This window comes from Anolis sagrei, chromosome 1 (assembly GCF_037176765.1).
Source record: "Anolis sagrei isolate rAnoSag1 chromosome 1, rAnoSag1.mat, whole genome shotgun sequence".
NCBI classification, from domain to species: Eukaryota; Metazoa; Chordata; class Lepidosauria; order Squamata; family Dactyloidae; genus Anolis; species Anolis sagrei.
This window is the reverse complement of record NC_090021.1, coordinates 136,281,951-136,306,959: the sequence shown is the minus strand read 5'-3', so window position 1 is coordinate 136,306,959 and position 25,009 is coordinate 136,281,951. Positions and strand designations below refer to the sequence as shown.

General features: G+C 43.0%; 1 protein-coding gene across 1 annotated transcript; it reads right to left on the bottom strand.

Annotated features, from left to right (window-relative positions):
• Positions 1-8,326: 8,326 nt before the first annotated feature.
• RHOB (ras homolog family member B) lies at positions 8,327-13,205 on the bottom strand. Its single transcript, XM_067468739.1, has one exon. It carries the CDS (start codon positions 13,017-13,019, stop codon positions 12,426-12,428), a length of 594 nt encoding a protein of 197 aa, XP_067324840.1. The 5' UTR covers positions 13,020-13,205; the 3' UTR covers positions 8,327-12,425.
• Between the last annotated feature and the right edge of the window lie 11,804 nt (positions 13,206-25,009).

Below are 25,009 nucleotides of genomic sequence, written 5' to 3'. Positions count from 1 at the left end.
TAAAGGAAACTGAAATTCTGCTACAGATTATTTGATAGTGGAAACCAGAAGGGGAAAATGCCCATACTTATAGCAGCTTTCCTGTTGGGAAACAGAATTGATGAGCGATAGCTATACCATGGAAGAAGTAAGTTGGGATTGAATAATCTATTGCCCATTGCACAACTTGGAAAAGTTACTTAGTTATTCCTTAATTTCCTGAATCACGCTCAGTCCCATTAGCTGAACTGACCAGAGGTGATATGACAATTTTAATATCAAAAGATAAAGGCAACCCCACCAAACCCCCCCCCCCACACTAAATCTGCCAAATCATCACTATAATACTGCAAGTGTGCACCTGGCTTTTGAATTTCCATATTTCTTCAATTCTAGGATGCCATCGATTGTAAGATACATACTAATTTCATTACCACCAACAGATAAATATATACATATACAGACAGTCCCCAAGTTACAAACATCCAACTTAAATAAAACTCATAATTAAGAACGGGGGGTAAGATAACAGGAAGTGAGAGAAATTTACCCATTGGAAAGGACATTCATTCCTGAAAGAGTTATTATCACAGGGGGGAAGTGTCTCCGAAGAGGCTTTCTCATTAATCCTTGATTCCACAGAAATCCATTTTTTTTAAAAATCCAATTATCTCAGGGACAGAAAGTGAGGAGAAATCTTTTCTGAACAGGGATACAGGCAACAAAACAAACACCACAGGGGTGTTAACCCTTCCCTATGCTATCCAAAGCTAACAGAAATATATATTTGGCTGGAGTGACACTTTAAAAATGTTCCTCTTGCAACTTACACACAAATTAAAGTTTAGAACAAACTGACAGAACCTATCTTGTTCATAACTTGTACATACATGTGTGTGTGTGCGCGCGCATTTGGTCTCTAGAAACAACTTGTAGTACACAACAACAAGATTGTAGACTGGGGACACTTATAATTAATATTCAGAATTTCCTTTGAATCTCCTATCTAACAGGATGGAAATATATGGGTCTCGATCATCTCCCTCTTACTGGTTGCAGAAATTAGTATACAAAAACTTTTGGGAAATGGGTTGTTGTAGGTTTTTTGGGCTATATGGCCATATTCTAGAAGCATTCAGTCCTGATGTTTCGCCTAAATCTACGGCAGGCATCCTCAGAGGTTGTGAGGTCTCACAACCTCTGAGGATGACTGCTATAGATGCAGGCGAAACGTCAGTAGAGAATGCTTCTAGAATATGGCCATACAGCCTGAAAAATCTAGTAACCTAGTTATTCTGGCCACAGAAACCGTCAACAATAAATTTTTGGGAAATGACCATTTTGGAAACCCACAAAATCAGAAAGGGATGGTGCCCTAGCTTACAAATGTGGCCTCCTCAAAGCAATTAGTATTGCATTAGTATCTTTTCAGAAAAGATATTTCTATTCTCTTAGCTTTCCTGTTTTAATGATGAAATGTGTTTGGAACTGCTTTTAAGAGTCTGTGGTTTCAGCTCAAACTGCTTTTTGATTGTTCTATTAATCACATTCTGAACCACCCTGGGAATGCAATTCAAGGTTAGTGGAAGAAATAGTTCAATAAATTAGTATAAATGTTTGTCTTTTCCAGTTCAATGAAATTGGTTCCTAATTTAGTCTTGTACAGAACAAGCACTTCCTTAATATTGGGCTAAAGTTGAAGAGCAAATGCAAACCACAAAAACATGGCCTATTCCCCCTTTGTGATTTACTACACACCCACCCAAACCTATAACAGAAGAGGTAGGGAACCCAAGACGTTCCAAAACATTTAGGAACTGCGGTCTTCCATATTAATGGAGTAATAATTCTACTCCAGTTTTTAATGCAGGTTTAAAGGGGGGCTGTTGAAGGCATTGAATCATAGAAGCCTAGAGTTGGAAGAGACCTTGTGGGCCATCCAGTCCAACCCCATGCCAAGAAGCAGGAAAATTGCATTCAAAGCACCACCGACAGATGGACATTCAGCCTTTGTTTAAAAGTTTTCAAAGGAGGAGATTCCACCCTATTTCCAAATAAATTGAGAATTTTGGATACTTTCATTAAAGCTACCCAATGATTTTGCCACACCATTGATAGGGCAGTAGTGATATGGATTTGGAGGGAGGGCACTGTGTTTATTAGAAAAATTAAGATAAATAAATGCTATGTATATTATATGTAATTAGATATAGTTTCTGGATAGGGTCCAGATATGAAATACTTGTCGTGAATGCTCATTGGTTGAACGTTTGATGAGATTTTTAAAAAGCTATTGTAGTCAAAGTGCGAGAGATATGAGTTTCAATGAATATAAGAGGGTTGAATGAAAAGTAATGCCTCCACCTTTGTAACTCCTCAACAGATGGCAGTACTGGTATGCGGCAGGTACTGGCTTGTTCAGTAGACTCTCCTCTACAGTTCCATTTTGGTGGGAAGCCTTAGCATTGAATGGGTGTGTTGTTCAAGTGCAAAGTATGGAACCCTGCGCAGACGGTCAGTCAATGCGACTTAAGCAATGTGCAGTCATTGAATTCTTGACAGCAGAAGGTGTCACCTCAACATCTTTAATCTTACTCACCCAACGACACACAGTACTTACATCAACACAATCACCATAAACAACTTGCATTCTCTGATGAATCTCCTTTAGGGTGACACCTTCCGCTGTCAATAATGAAATGACTGCACATTGCTTAAGTCGCATTGACTGACTGTCTGTGCAGGGTTCCATACTTTGCACTTTAACAACACAACCGTTCAATGCTAAGGCTTCCTGCCAAAATGGAACTGTAGAGGAGAGTCTACTGAACAAGCCAATGCATATAATGCATATAAATGTTGCAATTAAATAATAAATAAATGATAAATAAAAGAGGTATACAGATGAGGGAGTGAAGGTAGCCATTGTCAAAGAGAAGGAATGTAGCACAAAAACAGAAGTGTATCTGAAAGTGAGAGAGAGATAGATAATGGGATGATAGAACAATAGATGGATATCAAAGAGAGAGAGGAGTAAAAAAAGTATTAATCAGAGAGAGAGTAGGAAAAAGAGGGAAAAAATGCTGGCATGATCCATCAGTGACCCCCAAGAAACTGACCCTGGATAGGGGGAAAAAAGATTTCTCAATACTCAAGTTGTTCTAAATATGACCCATTAAGTGTACATAGCTATGCCAAATGCTTCATCTCATTACCATGTAGAAATAATATACTAGTGCCTGGCAATACTGCTAAGTACACCATTGTGCAAGGAACCTGCAAAGAGGTCCATGTATAGAGTATATTAATTTAAGATGAATGTAGAAATGACAGGGCACACATGACCAACAGGGCTTTTCTGCTCCCCCAACCTGCCACCCCATAGAAATTAAGTTTTAAGCATCCTTGTTTCTCAGTTAAACGTAAGCGGAGTCCAACTATGCCAAGGTTCTATGGAAGTGGATCTACCATTCTGTCGAGGAGTTTTCTCTTTGTTCATCCTATAACCTCCCTGGTGCCTATCATGGAATTATTTGCGCAACACGTGTGCCTGTACATGTATGTTCATGGAAAATACAGGTGAAACTGGAAAGCTAATCTGGCCTAGGACATGAGGATTGAATCAATAGCTGAAAGGAAACCTTTATATGGGGTTCTTTCACACTGTATAATTATAGCACTATGATCCCAATTTGGCTGCCATGACAACATCCTACAGAATATTAGGATTTGTCATTTAAGGGGGAACATTTATAATTTGCTGCCAGGAAGCTCTTAAATCTCACCAAATTGCAGATCCCCAGATTCCACCCAGTGTTTCCATGGCAGTCAAAATGAAATAATAGAGCTATTATTGTGTAGTGTGAAAGGGCCCATGGTGCTCTAGGCAGCTTCAAAGGAAAACTATACGAATACAGCTCCCAAAGAACAGTAACTATTTAATGTTAATACTTCTAAGATGTGTGGAGCAATTAGTCATTAAACTATTACCCTAAGCAATGTGCTTCGTCTCCCAGTGTGACATTCTGCAGTTGGCAAACAATGCATTATGAGGAAACCATAGGGAAAGACACATTTGAGTCAAGGGGATCAGTTTTTCCATAACTCTGAATACATCTGTGGTTGTATCTTAGGGCCCTTCCACACAGCCATATAACCCAGAATATCAAGGCAGAAAATCCAAAAATATCTGTTTTGAACTGGGTTATCTGAGTCCACATTGCCATATATTCCAGTTCAAAGCAGATAATGTGGAATTTTATTCAGCTGTGTGGAAGGGGCCTCAGTCAGGAGTACCTATGAGTAACAATTGTTTTGAAGGAGCCTTGAAATAAAGTGTAATGCAGATTACTTTGAAAGAGTTGCTTTCCAAGTTCCACCTTTTGGCAAGATGCACACATTTGGAGTTCAGATGACCAATGCATTGCTAATGCAAAAGTACACATATTGTTCAATGATTCTGCATACAGGTGTTCTCTCCTATGCCCTAACAAAACAAAAAGAAAAAAGTTATGGGATTATTGAACTAATTTCATTATAATTCTGAGAATTACACACAAGAGAATGGTAAAGTTACAATGAGTCAACAGCAATACCAATGAATTATTTTGAAAAGACATGGGCAACCTTTCTACTTTCACAGGCCACATCCTTTTGATGGTAGTGATCTGAGAACCTTATGCTTTTGATAGAAAAAGGAGAAGCCAGTGATTTCTCTTCTCGCCCCCCCCCCCCCACTACTTTTAGAAATATTCAACATCATTCTTGCCTCCTGAGTGACAAACCCACTTACTCTTATTTATTTCTTTACAACATTTATATGCCATCCTTCTCACCCCGAAGGGGACTCAGAATGGCTTACAAGTAAAAAGTAAATACAATATATTATATTATTGTCATGGCACAATATTAATATTATATATTATATTGTACTATAACATACCATATGAAGGTTGGCTTAATTTCCTATCTCTCTCTGAGTTCGCCCTTACAATTAGTTCTCCCCCCTTATCTCACCCCGAGTTTTTAAATCATTTTATGTATATGCGGCCCGCCCTTTGTCTGTCTGTCATAATGCTTAGTTCCTATGTTTTGTGTATATTATTTTATATGCTTTGATGTTTTATATTTTACTGTTGTTTATTTGATTGTAATTTGTATTGTTGTATTGTAATTTTTGTTTGGGCTTGGCCCCATGTAAGCCGCTCCGAGTCCCTTTTGGGGAGATGGTGGCAGGGTACAAATAAAGTTTATTATGAGCTTCCTCTATCAGCTCCAGCTCCTCATGCGGGGACATGAGAGAAGCCTCCCACAAGGATGATAAAACATCAAAAAATCATCCAGGCGTCCCCTGGGCAACGTCCTTGCCAATTCTCTCACAACAGGAGCGGTTGCTCCTGACACGACAATAATAATAATAATAATAATAATAGTATTATTATTATACTGTAATATTATTAGTAATTTTATATTTAATATAAAATATATAATTATATCATATTAGTAGTAGTAGTATATTGAATTACATTATAATATTATCAATATATGTAATTATATGTTATTATATTGTATATTATTATATTAATATAATATAAACATTTATTACGGTCAATGACCAGCATCAAAAAGGTACAAGTGACAGGGTGTGCAGGTGTATGTTATTATATGATATGATATGATATATGATATTATAGCATAGTGCAGGAGACAAGATGGAACTGCCTTCCTGGCCCCTCTCTTCACTCTGATCTCAGAGCAGCAGTTGGTGCTGGAGGGGGGGGGGGGGCTCCCAACTCTTAGAGGAAATAGCTTCTCTAAACTAGTGCTAATGAGTTAATTGATTCAGTTTAATGAGTCGATTCAGTTAATCCAACTCAACAAATTAATCCCCTCCTCCAACCTCTATGCTATATAGACAAACGGAAAGCTTTCAATTTCCTTTTGGATTTGGAAAGGTATCTCTGTTATTCTAATATCAGTTTTCTTCTCCTCCCAAGATGAAGCCATCAAAGAATGCAATTTATGTGCAACCAGGGAATGGGAAACCTCCAAAACACTGTTAGCATTACTATTCTAGTCATCTCATCTCATAACATGTCCAAAGTACAATAGTCTCGCTAAAGATGTGATTCTCAACCTGTGGGTCCCCAGATGTTTTGGCCTTCAACTCCCAGAAATCCTAACAGCTGGTAAACTGGCTGGGATTTCTGGGAGTTGTAGACCAAAACACCTGGGGACCCACAGGTGGAGCACCACTGATCTAAAGAAATTTTAGCATACACCATTAATATCACAGTCCTTGCCTAACAACAATAATTGATGGTCCCTTATATGGACACCAGTTAAGCCCTTGCTCCGCTAGTGACCTCCAGACATAACAGACTACGACTTCTAGCATACTGTTGACATAGCCAATAATTATGTATGGTAAGAGTTCATAATCAAATACCTAGAGTTCATCTACATCAGTGGTTCTCAACCTGTGGGTCCCCAGATGTTTTGGCCTTCAACTCCCAGAAATCCTAACAGCTGGTAAGCTGGCTGGGATTTCTGGGAGTTGTACCACTGATCTAGGGGGGGGGGGGTCTCTATTCTTGGTTTTCCCCCAGTCGATAAACCAGATCCTTTAATTGTACCTAGAAGAGTAGAACAGGTTGTCCTTTTTAAAACTCAAGGGGCCAATTTGGGACATTTTCAGAAAATTTGTTCTAAATCAAATTAGTTGGAATATGACATTCACAGATGTTTCCACATAGCTCAGAAAGAGGCTGACCAGGAAGATGAAGAACTTCATCCTCACTACCTCTATGAACTACATAGTAAAAATTATGCTGTACGACACCACATTAGTTACCATGGCCCAATGCAATGAAATCTGGAAAGTTCTAGTTTTATAATGTCTTTAGCCTTTCCTGCCAAAGAGCATTGGTGCTTCTCCAAACTACAACTCTCAGGATTCGATAGCATTCAGCCATGACAATTAAAGGGTGTCAAACCACATTAATTCTGCAGTGTAGATGCAGCTCTGATTGTAGAATTACTATTGGATTCAGGCTTTTAAAAACTTGGATTTGTTTGTGGATGTTCGAGGACACTTTTCTTCCAACATACACTACATGTAATAAGAGAGAGAACAAGATAAATCGCTATGGGTCCTGGAGCCCCCGGTGGCGCCCTGTGCCGGCAGGACTGAAGACCGACAGGTCGCAGGTTCGAATCCAGGGAGAGTGCGGATGAGCTCCCTCTATCAGCTCCAGCTCCTCATGCGGGCACATGAGAGAAGCCTCCCACAAGGATGGTAAAACATAAAAAAAATCATCTGGGCGTTTCCTGGGCAATGTCCTTGCAGACGGTCAATTCTCTCACACCAGAAGCGACTTGCAGTTTCTCAAGTCGCTCCTGACACGACAAAAACAAAAACAAAAAAAAACTATGGGTCCTTCCAGACAGGCTTCCAGGATCTGACCCCAGGTTTTCTGTTTATCCCAGATTATCTGGCAGTGCAGACTCATATAATCTGGTTTAAAGGAAATCCTGGGATATAGTGCCTGTCTGGAAGGGCCCTAAGTTACCAATACATTCCTACATTACTTAGATTTTTCCCATGATTGTGAATTGTTGTTGTTTTTTAAGGTCAACATTGTATAAACTTGAAACCCCCTGAGAAAAGATTTAAGATGATTGCAGATTGCTTTCACTCACCAAGTTCCAACTCTCCAGAAATGCAAGCAAGACATTCAGGAGTGTTTTTTGCCAGATTCCAAAACAGAAGGACAGGAACATACACATACCCATACCTTATCCCCGAAGTGTGCTATTCTTAAAGCTGCTTAAGCGACAGAAAAGCAGGAGGCATTAAGACCCAGAAGAAGCAAGCGAAAAGGCACTGACCTCATCCCAGCAGGACAAAGGCCTTTGGAAAAAAAGCTTTTTTCCTTGTGCATGTGCTTTTTTTTTTTTTTTTACACTGAACTGCAAATCAAGTCTCTATGCTTTTTTTAAGGGCCACTCTGCCACTCTAACTTAAATAAAAGGCTCTCTTTCATTCAAGTTGCCCATAAGTTTGCAATGGACAGTACCTAGGCTAGTTAAATCCATTAAGCCAACAGGATTCCTCTATAATGGGGTCGACTTGACACAAGTTAGCAACAAATTAGAGGAGATCTTCACCAGGGGAATAAATCAGCTTTGTTAGAGCAGAGTATCAACTGGAATTATGAATGCCTTGAACCACAAACCACTTGTAGCCTCCCTTGAACCATGAATGCTGATGTTTTTGTTCTTGGAACCAGGAGAGATTTGAACTGCGCCACCAAGAAAATCAAAACAGGAGGACAAAACAAGCATCTCATGAGCATAATCATAGAATCTTTTAATACTTTACAAAAAAAGACTGCATACACAGCTTATATCGTTTCATGTAAACTTCATGTCTTCTCTTCTTAGCAGGTCAATGTAGTGTTGTGGTTTTTCTTTAAATAAAGATCTTAGTACCACTGCTTTTTTGCTTGTTTTGCTTTGAACAGTAAGGGCAAAGGGAGATGAAACCAGTTATCTGAAGCAGAGGGCCCTTCCACACAGCCCCATATCCCAGAATATCAAGGCAGAAAATCCCACAATATCAGCTTTGAACTGGATTATCTGAGTCCACACTCAGATAATGTGGGATTTTCTGCCTTGATATCCTGGGATATAGGGCTGTGTGGAAGGGCCCAGAGAAGCACATTATTCTGACACAGGGCCCTTCCACACAGCCCTATATCCCAGAATATCAAGACAGAAAATCCCACAATATCTGCTTTGAACTGGATTATCGGAGTCCACACTCAGATAATGTGGGATTTTCTGCCTTGATATCCTGGGATATAGGGCTGTGTGGAAGGGCCCAGAGAAGCACATTATTCTGACACAGGGCCCTTCCACACAGCCCTATATCCCAGAATATCAAGGCAGAAAATCCCACAATATCTGCTTTGAACTGGATTATCTGAGTCCACACTCAGATAATGTGGGATTTTCTGCCTTGATATCCTGGGATATAGGGCTGTGTGGAAGGGCCCAGAGAAGCACATTATTCTGACACAGGGCCCTTCCACACAGCCCTATATCCCAGAATATCAAGACAGAAAATCCCACAATATCTGCTTTGAACTGGATTATCGGAGTCCACATTCAGGCAATGTGGGATTGTCTGCCTTGATATTCTGGGATACAGGCTGTGTGGAAGGGCCCCCAGGCTCAGAAAAGCAGGCCTGTGAAAACAAAGTGTGCAACTGTTTGAAATGAATTCAAAGACTGAAACTTCAAAACAAACAAACCAACAAACCAACAACAACAACTGTGAAATGTCACAAATACAGACAGTGGTGTTTTTCCACCAAGGAACAACAAAGAGACAATTACAGTGGTTTTGCTTCTTGCATTGGTTTTACAGAAGGAAAAGGACACAACCCAGCCAGAGTTCAATCGGTTTGGAGTCCTTTGACATGCTTAGATCTGGTTACGCAATTAAAAACAAAAACAGGTTTCACTGGAAAGTGCTTCTTAGCCAGATTGTGCCCACAATGAGGTCCTGATTCAAGGGTTTTTGCAATGCTACCGTGTCCGAATTGCAGAAGTGCATACAAAGCCTCCAAAGAAAACACCCCAATTGTGCAAAAGTAGTTGCTCTCTTCTTCCGGAAGGTAGATCATTTATTTAAATAAACGAAAATATTTGCAAGGGGAGGAGGGAATTAAAGGAGAACAGGCACTAAAATCCTGAAAACCCTCGACCCATTTCCCCTGCCTTGCCACTCTCTAACCGCACATGAAAATCTCCTTATGAGAAGATCCATGCCAGGAATAACCCCCTATGTACCCCCCCAACAAAAAGGAAAAAAAGCAACCACAGGAAAGGAGAGGCAAGGCCCTCCTCCTTCCCAGTCATCTGAATCAAAACTTTCCAAGAGAGCTTTGGGGGCCAGTCCAGTGTTTAAATAAAGCCACGCCACTTCAGCATACCCGGTCAAAAGAAAAGGATACTTTTACACGTACACACATACACATACACACACACACCCTTTCCCCCTCCCTTCCTCCATGACCTCTCCCACCCACCCCTTATAAAGCTTCCAAGCAAATTTCACAGCAAGAGGGAAATATCCCTCATATTGAGGAGAGAAGCAGATCTGTGGCCTCTTCCTATAGCACAGTGGTTGTCCACCTGTGAGTCCCCAGATGTTTTGACCTTCCACTCCCAGAAATCCTAACAGCTGGTAAACTGGCTGGGATTTCTGGGAGTTGTAGGCCAAAACACCCGGATACCCACAGGTTGAGAACCACTGCTATAGAGAGAAAGATGGGTGTGGTCTCTTCAAAGGCAGAGCAGGAGACAATCCTCCCCCTGCCCCCCCCCCCCCCAGTTCATTTAGCAGTCTCTGGAGTCCTACTTTGGCTGGGAAAAGCCAACACCAAGGAAGAAAGGCAGGAGGGAGGGAGGGAGAAGGCTACATTCAGGCCTCTCTCCAATGGCTCTGGAGGTGAGTTCCAAGAAAGTTTTGAAAGAAGTGGGCTACATTCATGCCCCCCTCCAAAGGATTGGAGGAAAAGGAGAGGGGCAAGCATGAAGAAGGCCCTGCAGTTCCTTTTGCGAGACATCCTGCATGGGAGAATACCACCTTTCTCTCCCTTCTTTCCTTAAATCAAGGGCGGATAAAAAGTCTTGTTGTCATCTTTCCTCCTCCCTCCTCCTCCAGTGGAGGAGTGAGCACTCACTTTCGCCAAGTAGGAAGGAGAAGGCCACATTGGAGGGTGAAGAGGGGCAGGCCCAAAGCAGGCCTTGTTGTTCCTTGAGTTGGAAGAGTGCTGTCAATCCCTCCTTCTGGTTTTCCAACTGATCTGGCTTCTCCACTGCCTAGAGGAGCTAAAGAAGTAGTTTTATTGTCCTCCTCTTGTCTGCTTTGGCCAAGGTGGGGAGAAGGCCACAAGTAGGATTGGAGGGGAGGGGGCAAGCAGGAAGAAGGCTCTGTAGTTAATTCCTTGAGTTGGATCCACACATTCCCCCTCTCTCTGATTTCCCCTTCCATGTGTAAATGAGCCAACAGGGTTGATGGCCTTTGAGCCCTGTTTCCTTTGGCCAAGGAGGAAAGGTGGAAGGGAGAAGGCCCCATTGAGTAGGATTGGCGGGAGAGGGGGGCAAACAGGAAGAAGGCCCTGCAGTTAGTTCCTTGAGTTGGATGAGTGCCACACATCTCCCCTCTCTAGCTTCCCTTTCCCTGCCTAAATGAGCCAGAGGGATGGGAGGAGAGTCTCACTGTCCTCTTCCTGGTGGCCTTTGTCCTGTTTCCTTTGGCCATGGAGGAAAGCTCAAAGAGAGGAGGCTCCATTGGAGGGAGAGGAGGGGCAAGCAGAAAGAAGGCCCTGCAGATGAGCTGGATGAGTGTCATGTATCCCCGCCTCTCTAGTTTCCTCTTCTGTGCCTAAATGAACCAAAGGGGAGGGAGGGGTGGATGGAGAACCCCATTGTCCTCCTCCTGGTGGCCTTTGTCCTGGGTTTCCTTTTGGCCAAGGAGGAGAGGTGGATGGGAGAAGGCGGCACTGAGTCCTCCTCCTGGCTTCTGCTGCTCATAGTTTCCCCTTCGTTGCCTAAATGAGCCAAAGGGGAGGGAGGGGTGGATTGTCCTCTTTCTGATGGCCTTTGTCCTGGGAGGAAAGGTGGAAAGGAGAAGGCTCCACTGAGCAGGATTGGAGGGAGGAGGGGCAAGCAAGAAGAAGGCCTTGCAGTTAGTTCCTTGAGTTGGAAGAGTGCCACGCATCTCCCCTCTCTAGCTTCCCCTTCCCTGCCTAAATGAGCCAAAGGGAAGGGTTGGATGGAGAGCCCCATTATCCTCCTCTTGATGGCCTCTGTCCCCCAGTTCCTTTGGCCAAGGAGGAAAGGTGGAAGGGAGAATGCCCCACTTGCAGGATTGGAGGGAGAGGAGTTAGTTCCTTCAGTTGGGTGAGTGCCTCGCATCTCCCCTCTCTAAGCTTCCCCTTCCCTGCCTAAATGAGCCAAAGGGAAGGGATGGATGGAGAGTCCCATTGTCCTCCTCCTGATGGCCTCTGTCCCCCCAGTTCCTTTGGCCAAGGAGTACAGGTGGAAGGGAGAAGGCCCCACTTGCAGGATTGGCGGGAGAGGAGGGGCAAGCAAGAAAAAGGCCTTGCAGTTCGTTCCTTCAGTTGGGTGAGTGCCAGGCATCTCCCCTCTCTAAGCTTCCCCTTCCCTGCTTAAATGAGCCAAAGAGGAGGGATGGATGGAGAGTCCCATTGTCCTCCTCCTGATGGCCACTGTCCCGGGCTTCCTTTGGCCAAGGAGGAAAGGTGGAAAGGAGAAGGCCCTCCTGACTCCTCCTGCTTAAAGGGGTGGCTGGAGAGTCCCATTGTCATTGTCCTCCTCCTCCTCTTCTTCCTCCTCCTCCTGCTGCCGCCTCATAGGAGCTTGCAGCAGTGGGCGCAGCCTCCCTGGGCGCCGTGGCGCTTCTGGAGGGCGGCGCGCGTGGCCGTCTCGAAGACCTCGCGCACGCCCTCCTTGGTCTTGGCGGAGCACTCGAGGTAGTCGTAGGCCTGGATGCGGAGGGCCATGGCGCGCCCGTCCTCGGCGCGGACGGGCTCCTGCTTCATGCGGGCCAGCTCGGCGCGCACGTGCTCGTCGTGGCGCAGGTCCTTCTTGTTGGCCACCAGGATGATGGGCACGTTGGGGCAGAAGTGCTTGACCTCGGGCACCCACTTCTCCGGGATGTTCTCCAGCGAGTCCGGGCTGTCGACCGAGAAGCACATCAGGATGACGTCGGTGTCCGGGTAGGAGAGCGGGCGGAGGCGGTCGTAGTCCTCCTGCCCGGCCGTGTCCCACAGCGCCAGCTGCACCTGCTTGCCGTCCACCTCGATGTCGGCCACGTAGTTCTCGAAGACCGTGGGCACGTACACCTCCGGGAACTCGTCCTTGCTGAAGACGATCAGGAGGCAGGTCTTCCCGCAGGCGCCGTCGCCCACCACCACCAGCTTCTTCCGGATCGCCGCCGCCATGGCTTCTCCTCCTTTCCCTTCCTTGCCTTGCTTTGCTTTGCTTCCCAAACTCTATGCCATTCACGAGCCCTGCAAATCGCCACCTCTCTCGCGCGCGCTCTCTTTCCCTTTCTCTTCCTCCCTCTCGCGCCTCTCCTCGATTATTCCATTGCAGCGCCGGTATTTAAAGGGGCCGGCGACTTTCTTAATATAGCTAAGCAATAGGGAAGCAGGAGGTGAGGTCATCCTCTGGGAAGCGGCACGCCATTGGTGGGACGAGCTGCGGCAGCGCGGGAGGCGGGGAGAACGCCACGCCTCCCTCTCTCGCGCTCCCCGCCCTGGACAGGGCGGGGAGCGCGAGAGAGGGAGGCGTGGCGTTCTCCCCGCCTCCTGTTTGCAAACTGGAGAGAGAGAGAGAGAGAAAGGGGCGTGGCTTTCTCCTCACCTCCTCTTTGCTAAGGTTTCTGAATTGGGTTTGAAAGCGAAGCTGATCTGCAGCGACGGAATGACTCTCGAGCTGGAGCTGCAGCCAACACCAAGAAGAAGCGAACTATTCTTTTTCACTGTGAGTTTTCCCGGGCTGTGTGGCCACCTTCCAGAAGCATTCTCTCCTGACGTTTCGCCTGCATCTGTGGCAGGCATCCTCAGAGGTTGTGGAAGTAGCACCAGAATGAAATTTAAGAAAGCTTGGAGCTGTTCCGCTTGCAAAAACACATAGAATCTTAAAGATTCATACATTGTGGGAGTTGTAGTTTTACAAAGCATTCTGTTGCCAAAGTGATGGCATTGTGGTATGAATAGAATAGAATCAAAGAGTTAGGAGAGACCTCATGGGCCATCCAGTCCAACCTCCTGCCAAGAAGCAAAAAAATATTGCATTCAAAGCACTCCTGACAGATAGCCATCCAGCCTCTGCTTAAAAGCCTCCAAAGAAGGAGCCTCCACCACACTCCAGGGCAGAGAGTTCCACTGCTGAACAGCTCTCATTGTCAGGAAGTTCTTCCTAATGTTCAGATGGAATCTCCTTTCTTGTAGTTTGAAATCATTGCTCTGTGTCCTAGTCTCCAGGGCAGCAGAAAACAAGCTTTCTCCCTCCTCCCTATGACTTCCTCTCACATACATAGCTATCATGTCTCCTCTCAGCCTTCACTTCTTCAGGTTAAACATGCCCAGCTCTTTAAACCGCTCCTCATAGGGCTTGTTCTCCAGAACCTTCATCATTTTAGTCACCCTCCTCTGGACACATTCCAGCTTGTAAATGTCTCTCTTCAATTGTGGTGTCCAGAATTGGACACAATATTCCAGGTGTGGTCTAACCAAAGCAGAATAGAGGGGTAGCATTACTTCCCTAGATCTAGACACTATGATGCAGGCCAAAATCCCAGGGCAGCAGAAAACAAGCTTGCTCCCTCCCCCCTATGACTTCCCCTCATCTCTTTAAACATGGCCCTCATCTTGTCTCCTCTCAGCCTTCTCTTCTATGAGGAGCTCTTTAAGCCACTCCTCATAGGGCTTGTTCTCCAGACCCTTACTGTTATACTGAATACTGTTTGATGCCATGGCTCACAAAAACTGGGATCCTGGGATTTGTCCATCACTTTTGCAACAGATTGCTTACAAGCTTTGTAAAACTACAACTCCCATAATCCCATATCATTGAGTGGGATCAAGCAGCATTCGTTTTATAGTGAAGATCAGGCATGGGCAAACTTTGGCCCTCCAGGTATTATGAATGCCAACTCCCACCACTCCTAACAGGCTGTTAGGGATTGTGGGTGTTGAAGTCCACTTGGAGGACCCAAGTTTGTCCATACCTGGTGTAGATGCACCTTGGAGTTTTTTTTCACACTCGTTTCCCTTCCACATGAATCATGTCTCCATCACTGTGCCTTAAAGGGCCCTTCCACACAGCCCTATATTCCAGAATATCAGGGCAGGAAATCCCACAATATCTGCTTCAAACACTGAGTCCACACTGCTATATATTCCAGTTCAAAGCAGATAAAATGGGTTTTATATGGCATTGTAGAAGACACCCAGTATTTCAATGGGAAGTGTGGGCCTCCTTTTGGTTGATGAGAAAGGCCCCTTCCACACAGCTGAATAAAATACTACATTATCTTCTTTGAACTGGAATATATGGCAGTGTGGACTCAGATAACCCAGTTCAAAGCCGATATTGTGGGATTTCCTGCCTTGACATTCTGGGTTATATGGCTGTGTGGAAGGGGCCATAATCAAGTCAATTAGGATTGCTGTTGTTCTGTGCCTTCAAATACTTTCAGACTTAAGATGACCCTCGGGCCCCTTCCACATAGCTGAATAAAATCCCACGTTTTCTACTTTGCACTGGATTATATGACAGTGTAGACTCAGATACCCCAATTCAAAGCAGATATTGTGGGGTTTTCTGCTTAGATATTCTGGGTTACTATATGGCTGTGTGGAAAGGCCTTAAGTCAAATGTTTAGGGCAAGGGCCTGGTCACATCTGGCCCACTGGCCTTAAGTTGGGGGCCCCTGACCCACAGCATCTGGTCTCTGTTTGTGATCTCCCATCCAAGTACTGACCAGGGCTGACTCTGCTTAGCGTCACATCTGGCCCACTGGCCTTAGGTTGGGGACCCCTGACCCACAGCATCTGGTCTCTGTTTGTGATCTCCCATCCAAGTACTGATCAGGGCTAACTCTGCTTAGCTTCCACAATCGGTCAGAGTTTGGTGGCTTTAGGGCAATGCTCAGTTCAGTTCCAGTGGAAGTGTGGCTGAGTTACTTTCCAACTTTTTCCCTCCTCCAATGCAGCTGCTCCACTTCATCTATTCCCCACTCTCTCTTCCTTTCCCCACCCAGAGCCCTTCCACACCCAGAATATCAAGGCAGAAAATCCCACAATATCTGCTTTGAACTGGATTATCTGAGTCCACACTGCCATATATTCCAGCTCAAAGCAGATAATGTGGGGTTTTATCCAGCTGTGTGGAAGGGGCCTGGGAGGCTATTAAGCCTCCCAATATGAGGTTATCCTCATACTATAGGAGCTCACCACATCTGCATCCTCAGAATCACCCCTCTTATCTGTAATGCTGTATTTGTTTGTTTGTTTATTGTTGTTGATGATGATGATGATGATGTCTTTTGTTTGGCCAGTACCAGACCTTGATGGCAGGATGCAAACAGATTTCCAGAGGAGCGGAACATATGATAATAATAATAATAATAATAATAATAATAATAATCAACTTTATTTGTACCCTGCTACCATCTCTCCAAGGGACTCGGTGCGGCTTACATGAAGCTAAGCCCGAAGTACATCAAACAAACATCGATAACACAACATTAACACAACAGAGGCATTTATCTTCACTGGGAATATTCCTTCCCAAACAGGATTAAGCAAAACAAACAAATAGTTTTACCATGTGGAACACAGAAAGGCACTGATTCTTCCTCACCCTTCTTAATTCTTCTGCATATATAAGCAGTGCAAGACATACACACCCAAGTTTCCTTCCTGAGAGTCACCAGACACACAAGCATTGTATAGCAGAGATCATAACAACAACATTGGAAAAGCTGTACACTTCACAGGCTTGAAATCATTCTTAGAAGTAGCATCCCAGAGATTAGACTCATTTTGAACTGTTAGTAGGATGGCTGTGTCACATTCGAACAACTTTTTAATGTCAAGGAGTTCCCTGTATGCCTTTTAAATAATGCACTAAAAGCTCTTGCCAAATGAATGTACTACCCAAGCACTCAGACCAATACTGTCATCTGCTTTGAAAAGCAAAAGCCCTACACTGGTATTCCTTTTTCACTGTGCTGCTACTCTTTGTGTATGTGTCTTCAAGTCATCCGTTGACATATGACATATGATAACCCCATGAATTTTATAGGATTTTCTGAATGCTAAGAGTTGGTTTTTCCAGTTTCTGCCCCTGAAAGACAGGCTTCCGCACCTAGTATTCATTGGTGGTTTCTTTGCCATGTACTAACCAGGGCCAACTCCGCTAAGCTTTCAGGATCAGACAGGACTTGGTACCTGTGGAATATATAGTCCTACTCCTCTTACCTAGAAGCAAATCTCATATAGTGAATAGTACTCACTAGCATTTCAGCATGTAGTTACTTCTTCCTTACAGTTTGGTAGGCTTTCATTACTCACTGAGGGCCCTTCCACATAGCCCTATAACCCAGAATGTCAGGGCAGAAAATCCCACAATATCTGCTTTGAACTGGGTTATCTGAGTCCACATTCAAGATAATGAGGGATTTTCCACCTTGATATTCTGGGATATAGGGCTGTGTGGAAGGGCCCTGACTCAATCACCTATCCCACATAATATGAGTATATGTACTTTGAAGTTGCTTGTTGGCTTACTGTGATCCCATGAATTTCACAGGGTTTTCTTAGGCCGTCTTCTGACCGCACTGGAGTCTCCAATCCAAATACTAACCAGGTCTGTTCCTGCTTAGCCTCCAAAAGCAGAAAGAATGATATGCTGGAGCATTATTTTTAAAGTAATTTGTAACTTGTTACTTATATATATATGTGTGTGTGTGTGTGTTGAGAATACAGTTATAATGTATAGAGAAATCACAAACAAAGTACAAAACTTGGCATTATACTATATTTCCTTTGTCCAGACGCTGACCACTCGAAGTGCCTCTTGTGTCGCTGTAAGAAGGTCCTCGATTGTGCATGTGCATTCTAGACTGCATTCTAGTAAGTGTTCTGTGGTTTGCTCTTCTCCACACTCACATGTTGTAGAAAATGTCTTTAATTATCCTCCTTACCCTTTGTTTGAAGAGCAATTCATTAGGTCAGTGGTTCTCAACCTGGGGTCCCCAGATGTTTTTGGCCTTCAACTCCCAGAAATCCTAACAGCTGGTAAACTGGCTGGGATTTCTGGGAGTTGTAGGCCAAAATCATCTGGGGACCCCAGGTTGAGAACCACTGCATTAGGTCCTGCTCTGTTATCCAAAGGGAGGTGTTAGAGAGAGAAGGATAGTTCATGGGGGGGGGGGGGAGATGAAGGGGTTAATTTATTTATTTATTTATTTCTATGCTTGTATACCGCCGTTTCTCAGCCTAGCCGGCGACTCAACGCGGTTTACAACAAAATACAACAGTCAACAATATTCAATTTAAAACCATAAAAACATCATACACAATATTGGCCCATCAATAACAATCCAATGCATCTCCTAACTAAAATTGTAATCCAGTTAAGCCATTTCCCCCTGTTTTCTTGTTATTCTCCCACCCATGTCGCTGTCATTGCAACAACGATCGTTTATAATATGGGAAAGGGAGTGGGGAATAACCAGCGAAAATATGGTTTTCCTTCTTCAACCCCCCCCCCCCCCCACACACACACACACACAATAAAATGGACTATACTTCTCTGTTGAGGCTCCTTTTGGAGTTCGCCCAAATAATGAACAGTACCATACATTATTAAAACCAAATGAATCCAAGAGGTATCTATCTATCTATGAGCAGGGGTCTAGTTTCTGATTCTTTCAAGTTTTTATTTTTAATTTATTTTAAAATATAAATTACTTTAAAGTAACCGCTCAGTTCTTCCAGGGAGAAAGGGCAGGCTATAAATATATTATTATTATTATTATTATTATTATTTAGTATATGTTTTCAAAATGCAAAAATGCTCCCAAACCATTTTTAAAACAATGAGTAAAAACTGTTTGTGACACTTGGCTTTCTCAAAATTTCCCTCTGGCTTTGCAAAGAGCTGAAACAGAACCAATTCAGTCAATATTAATACGAAGTATTTCTCAGAGTCTTGTATTTTGCTGCCTGTAAACAAAGTCTTGTTTTTCTTATCAATAGTATTGCCATTAAGTAGAGCAAAAATTAAACTGGAATATATGGCAGTGTGGACTCAGATAACCCAGTTCAAAGCAGATATTGTGGGATTTTCTGATTGAAATTCTGGTTCATATGGTTGTGTGGAGGAGCCCAGAATGTTCCTTGGCCCTGTGGAAATGTTTTGTCCAAGCCACATTCCTCATGGTTCCTACATGTTATGTATGTTAAAAGTTTCATCTTTTCTAGGCAGAAGGTTGTTTCGAGTCAGCTTCCAAAACAATGTAAAACAACACAAATGGATAATAAATGGATACCACAGTCAACAAAGTAGGTTTTTTTTCCTGAACATTACTTCTTTAATCGAAAATTGGATACCAGAGGTAGAAATAATATGGAAAGGATAGGTTCTTAACCACAAAACACTGCAACATGTTTCAGTAAGCTTTTTATCCTGAACTAACAAATACAACTGAAGCATTTTCTGCAGAGTCCACAGTAAATCCTGCATGTTGTTGCTAAGAGATTAGTGAAAATCTTTTACTGTTGCCAGTTTTTCTTTTTCTCCTGACCCCAACACTGAGCTAAGGGAACCACATTTTGGGCCAGGGCCCACAGTTTAAGAAGCCCTGAAGTAAATTAGATCACACACTTTCTCAGCTCAACCTTTATTACTTTGTTTATCCCAGAAATGCTGATGTAACCCATTGATTATCTTCCCCGTGTCAACACAGTTCAAAACAAAACACCTTTCCATCTAGACAGAAAATGTGAAAAGGAAAGAGAAGGGCAAATGCGAGAAGACTTTGTAAACAAAGGACTTTCTATTTCAGAGACTTGGGCTGGATCTAGACTGCCCTATGATCCAGATTATCTGCTTTGAACTGGATTATATGAGTCTACACTCCCATATAATCCAGTTCAAAGCAGATAATCTGGATTTTATATGGCAGTGTAGAAGGGGCCTTAGTTAACTAAGTTAAGCATGTAAATAATTTAATAAAGCAAGGGTGAAGTATTTAATCAACCAGATATTGGGGGATTGCAGTTCCCAATGGTTCTAGCTAGCATGCCTAATAGTTAGAGATGCTGGAAATTTATTTATTTATTTATTTATTTACGGCATTTCTATGCTGCCCTTCTCACCCTGAAGGGGACTCAGAGCGGCTTACGAGATATATATATATATATATATATATATATGTGTGTGTGTGTGTGTGTGTGTGTGTGTGTGTGTGTATTAGTATAGTACAAATATTGCCATTTAATATCATCTGAAGGATCACATGAGTCCCACCCAATAATAAACAAAAAGCAACACATGAACACACAGCAAAGATAGGTGATAAACAGGCAAATACACACACACCATCATAGCTGGGAAACTGGGGTTGTGGGAGAGAAAGGTAACTTTCCCAAGTTCTGCTTTAGCAATATATTGATAAGGCAATATTAAGCAGGCAAAGTCTTCCTCTTACTACTTCATCTCTGGATGGATCTACACTGTCGAATTAATGCAGTTTGACACCACTTTAACTGTCATGGCTCAGTGCTATGGAATCTTGGGAGTTGTAGTTTAGTGAGGTGCCATGATTCTTTGGTAGAGAGAGCTAAGGACCTCATTAATTCGACAATGTAGATCCACCCTCTATGGCAGGAAAGTTTCTGACTCTTTCTATTTATCAGGTTATAGCGAATTGCAAACCTAATCCATGCATAACCTAAACCAGACAATCCTTAGAACATGTTCCATTGTCCAGAGATGATCAAAATGACAAGCACTTGCATGTCTCTTCCTAAGACACACCTACATTTGGCATGCTGTGTATGAACTCTTCCTACCTGTTTCAATATATTACCCAACCTAGACTTTTAAAAAAATAAAAATCTAAGGCTCATTATGCTTTCCTTGGGATTTAGTGCCATCTTGTGGCCATAACTAGTGGTCCAGTATAATGAATTCTGTCTTACTGGGTCTTTTTAAGAATACACATAAAAACAAGGATGAAAAGTTATTTTTGCCGGTAGATAAATGAGCATGAGAAACAAGAATACAAAAAAATAATAGCACAGTTTAAATCTCTTTTTCTATCATTTGATTGACTCTAATTTTATAATTAAATTCTGGAATCCATTAAGTACAGAATGGCATTATTTCTGTAGCACAAGAGAAATAAATGACTGTGGCTAGAAACCAGCACAAAGTGCAGGCATACCTAAAATTGCTATTTTCACTAGGAACTGTGGGTGTAACTGTGTAGTTGTCAGTGACCATTATAATACACGGAGGCAAAGCAAAAGAAGGTTTTTTTTTTTTGGTGTCAGAAGAAACTTATTTTTTTTGTTGTGTCAGGAACGACTTGAGAACCTGCAAGTCGCTTCTGGTGTGATAGAATTGGCCATCTGCAAGGACGTTGCCCAGGGGACGTCCAGATGATTTGAGGTTTTTATCATCCTTTGTGGGAGGCTTCTCTCATATCCCCGCATGAGGAGCTGGAGCTGATAGAGGAAGCTCATTCGCCTCTCTCCGGATTTGAACCTGCGACCTGTGGGTCTTCAGTCCTGCTGGCACAGGTGTTTAACCCACTGCACCATCGAGGGCTCCATAGAAGCAACTTGAGAAACTACAAGTCACGTCTGGGGTGAGAGAATTGGCTGTCTGCATGGACGTTGCCCAGGGGACACCTGAATGTGTTAACATCCTGTGGGAGTCTTCTCTCATGTCCCTGCATGGGAAGCTGGAGCTGACAGATAGGAGCTCACCCTGTCTTGCAGATTCGAACCGCCAACCTTCAGGTCAGCAGTTTAGCCAGCTCAAGGTGTTAACCCATTGCATGACTGTGACTCCTATGTTTTATAACCTTCTGCATGCATCCACTGGCACATAGAGAGAATGAGATGTTTATTGGGTAGATGCATGCCTGGAATCTAGTGCAAAGTATAGGAAATACCCCCCGAATGATCGAGGATTGGGAAATTCTACTAGAAGAAAGAATTATGCATGCTCTAGAATTTAAATCCACAATGAACTTGGCCATCTATCTTCTTTGCTGAGGAAATGACTTTGAAAACACACAAGCATTGTCTGGAAACAAGGCCATTGTTGAAAGCATGGCTCTTCTCTGCCTACCACAATTACTTGTCTGTTCTGTCCTTGCAACTCTTCTAAAGATCTCTGTCTCAGTCTTTACCATTTTTTTGATTTGCTAACAGTCATTGAGGAAAACTGTTTCTGTCATTCAAAATTCTGCAATATCTGTGACTTTATATAACTACAGCCTGGCTGGGAACATATCTCTTGCGGATGTGGAGGCCTTACTGTAAAATATCAGCAATACCTTTTTCATCCCTACTTCATGAAATCTCATACTTTGGACCCAACCTTTCTGCTGCTGATGCAGATAAACCGGCACAGAAGGCATAGTGTGAGTATTAAGCTGAAGTGTCTCCCATGCCCTTAATACAACGTCAGATACAGAAGAGCCATGTGGACAAATCAGTCTGGGATCAGTGAAAGAAAGGGTGTTAGGATATTGGAAACACGCTGCTCTGTAATAGCACTTTGTTGTTACTTCAAGTATAATAGCTGCATCCCATGGAATCCTGCATCTCATGAATTAACATATGCGGAGAAAATCTTGAGCACAGCTTACAATTGCTGAATACATCACAGCAGAATAAATTCAATGCCTAAGGGTGCATCGATACTATACAACTAAGGCAGTTTAATGCCACTTTAACTGTCATGACAGAATGATATGGAATCTTGGGACCTGTCGTTTTACAAGGTATTTAGCCTTCTCTGGCAAAGAGTGCTGGTGTCTCACCAAGTTCAACTCCCAGGATTCCATATCACTGAGCAATGTCAGTTAAAGTGGTGTCAAACTGCAGCAATCCTACAATCTAGATGCTCCTTAAGATAACGGGATATATAGTATGGCTGCGGTGACAGATGCCTGGCTGTCCTCCATAAATTCTCCAGTCTTTCCCTTCTGTTGAATGACAGAGCGATATATGCCATACAACAACACTGAGTGAGAAAGGCAGAGTAGAAATATCGTAAATAAATAATTAATAAATAGTGTGGGTTTTCCAAGCTCACCTGATTTAGGTGCAGTAGAGGTTGCAATCTCATTGTGGCTGCTGTTGAAAAAGGAAACAACTACCAGTCCTGTCATTTTTTGTATGCCACACTATGGATTGGGTTTGTTTTTGTTGTAGTACAGCCTGGGGCTGATGGGCTCACTGGTGGTTTATAGAGAATTGTGGGATTTTCTGGGAGATTTCCTGGGGCGCAAAGTGATGAAGATATGAATCAGAGAAATGATGGTTTTATCTGGGGAAAACCTGACTCAGAAAGTGCAGGGCAAGGTCAGTCATGGGAGCCAGAAACTGCAACATTAGATAAGAAGTCAGGCGAAGTGATATGGAAGGCTCCCAGGGAAAAATACTTGGAGGTATGGAGATCAACAAAGGTCTTCGTCTGCAGATTAGAGCAGAAAATAGGCATCTCCCATCAGGGCATGTACGTGGGAAAGTTGGGGAGAAAATTCATGGGAAAAGAAATGACTTCACAGCTGCTTATTAATTAACAAGTTGTTTACCTAAGGGTTACAGGCAATGTAGCATTCAAGTGAGAAGGTAGGCCTGAGTTCTCTGGTTCTTGTTTCAAGTCAACCCTCGGTTTGGATTTTAGTATCCTGGAAGTTTTTTTTTAATGTTTTTGTATTTGTATTCATTCCCAAGTTTTACTAGGAAATAACTTTTGCTTGTGGACTTACACTGTACTTGTGACTTCCTGGCTATTCCTGGACTGTGTTACCTTGGGATTTGCTTGAGACATTTGGATTACTGTTTGGTTTACACCGATTGCTAACTCTTTTTTGGATTATCCATCTTCTTTCCTTCTTCCTGATTTTTCATATATTTTATGTGTTTTTACAATAAACTGTTTGCTTATACTCTGTGGGGTGCTGGGGTCATAGATGTTTCTGGGACTGGAGTACAACAGTTTTGTAGTTCTCACTTTTCCAGCAGTCTCTTAAGTACCCGACTCTCGGTATGGAATATAAGGATTTGCAGGTCCAGCAATAATGCTTTCTAGCAGTGTGCTTCCATATATCACAGTCTGAAGCCAACTGTGGAGCTATAATACTGTCACATTGGAGAATCTATGTGACCAGTCCTTGCTGTGTCCATAAAGGCAGTCACCACAAATCTTGATCTGTGCATCCTTCAGGCAATATAAAGGCTCTGTTAAAGAATTACTAGAGTGCTCATTAACTCAGATGAGAAAGGCACATAACTTCAGAAACAAAGAAGGACATGGCTGCAGTCGCCAAAGTTGTTCTTGCAATAGATCTTACCCTGTGAAAGGGCAATAGCATGTCTGAGGAAGAGGAGCAAGAAACTGAACATGTATGTGTTGTATAAGTTCACATGATGTAGTTATCAAGACTGCCAGATCAGGACTCTCCAAAACTTGAAACTTAAGTGCAGCCTTTTCCAATGTCGCAGGAGATGGACTCTGACAATGTCATTAAGCATCAACTATAGTTGAATAGAGTGTGTTGCTCAAACAGAAAAAAATCCAAATCTAACAAATGAGAAAAATAAATATATACACATATATGCCTATCAAGATAGCTCTCTCACCCTGGAATTCTTCTCACGTGTCCTGGGAACTGGAGAAGAGAGTCCAAGCATTGGGATCCTTATGACATTCTTTCAAATATTTAAACATGGTTATCATATGAGAACAAGGAAGAAAAGGGGGGCACATACTCTAATTTTGTGGTCTCCCCCCCAGTTGACAGAAATCAAAAGATATGCACACACTTTTGTTACTAGCCCAAGAAACTACACATCTGTGGGGAGAGATGGGAATTTTTATGTGTATAATAGGAGTCACCATGTAACCAATACAGAGATTTCCTTTTAGAGAAGGCTACAATGTATTAAGCAGACCTCAGTAGTGCCATGGGTTAAACCACTAAACTGCGGAATTTGCTGACCAAAAGATTGTCGGTTTGAATCAGTGGAGTGAAGTGAGCTCCTACTGTTAGCCCCAGCTTCTGCCAACCTAGCAGTTCAAACACATGCAAATGTGAGTAGATCAATAGGACACTGTTTCTGTGGGAGGGTAACGGCGCTTCCTGCAATCATGCTGGCCACATGACCTT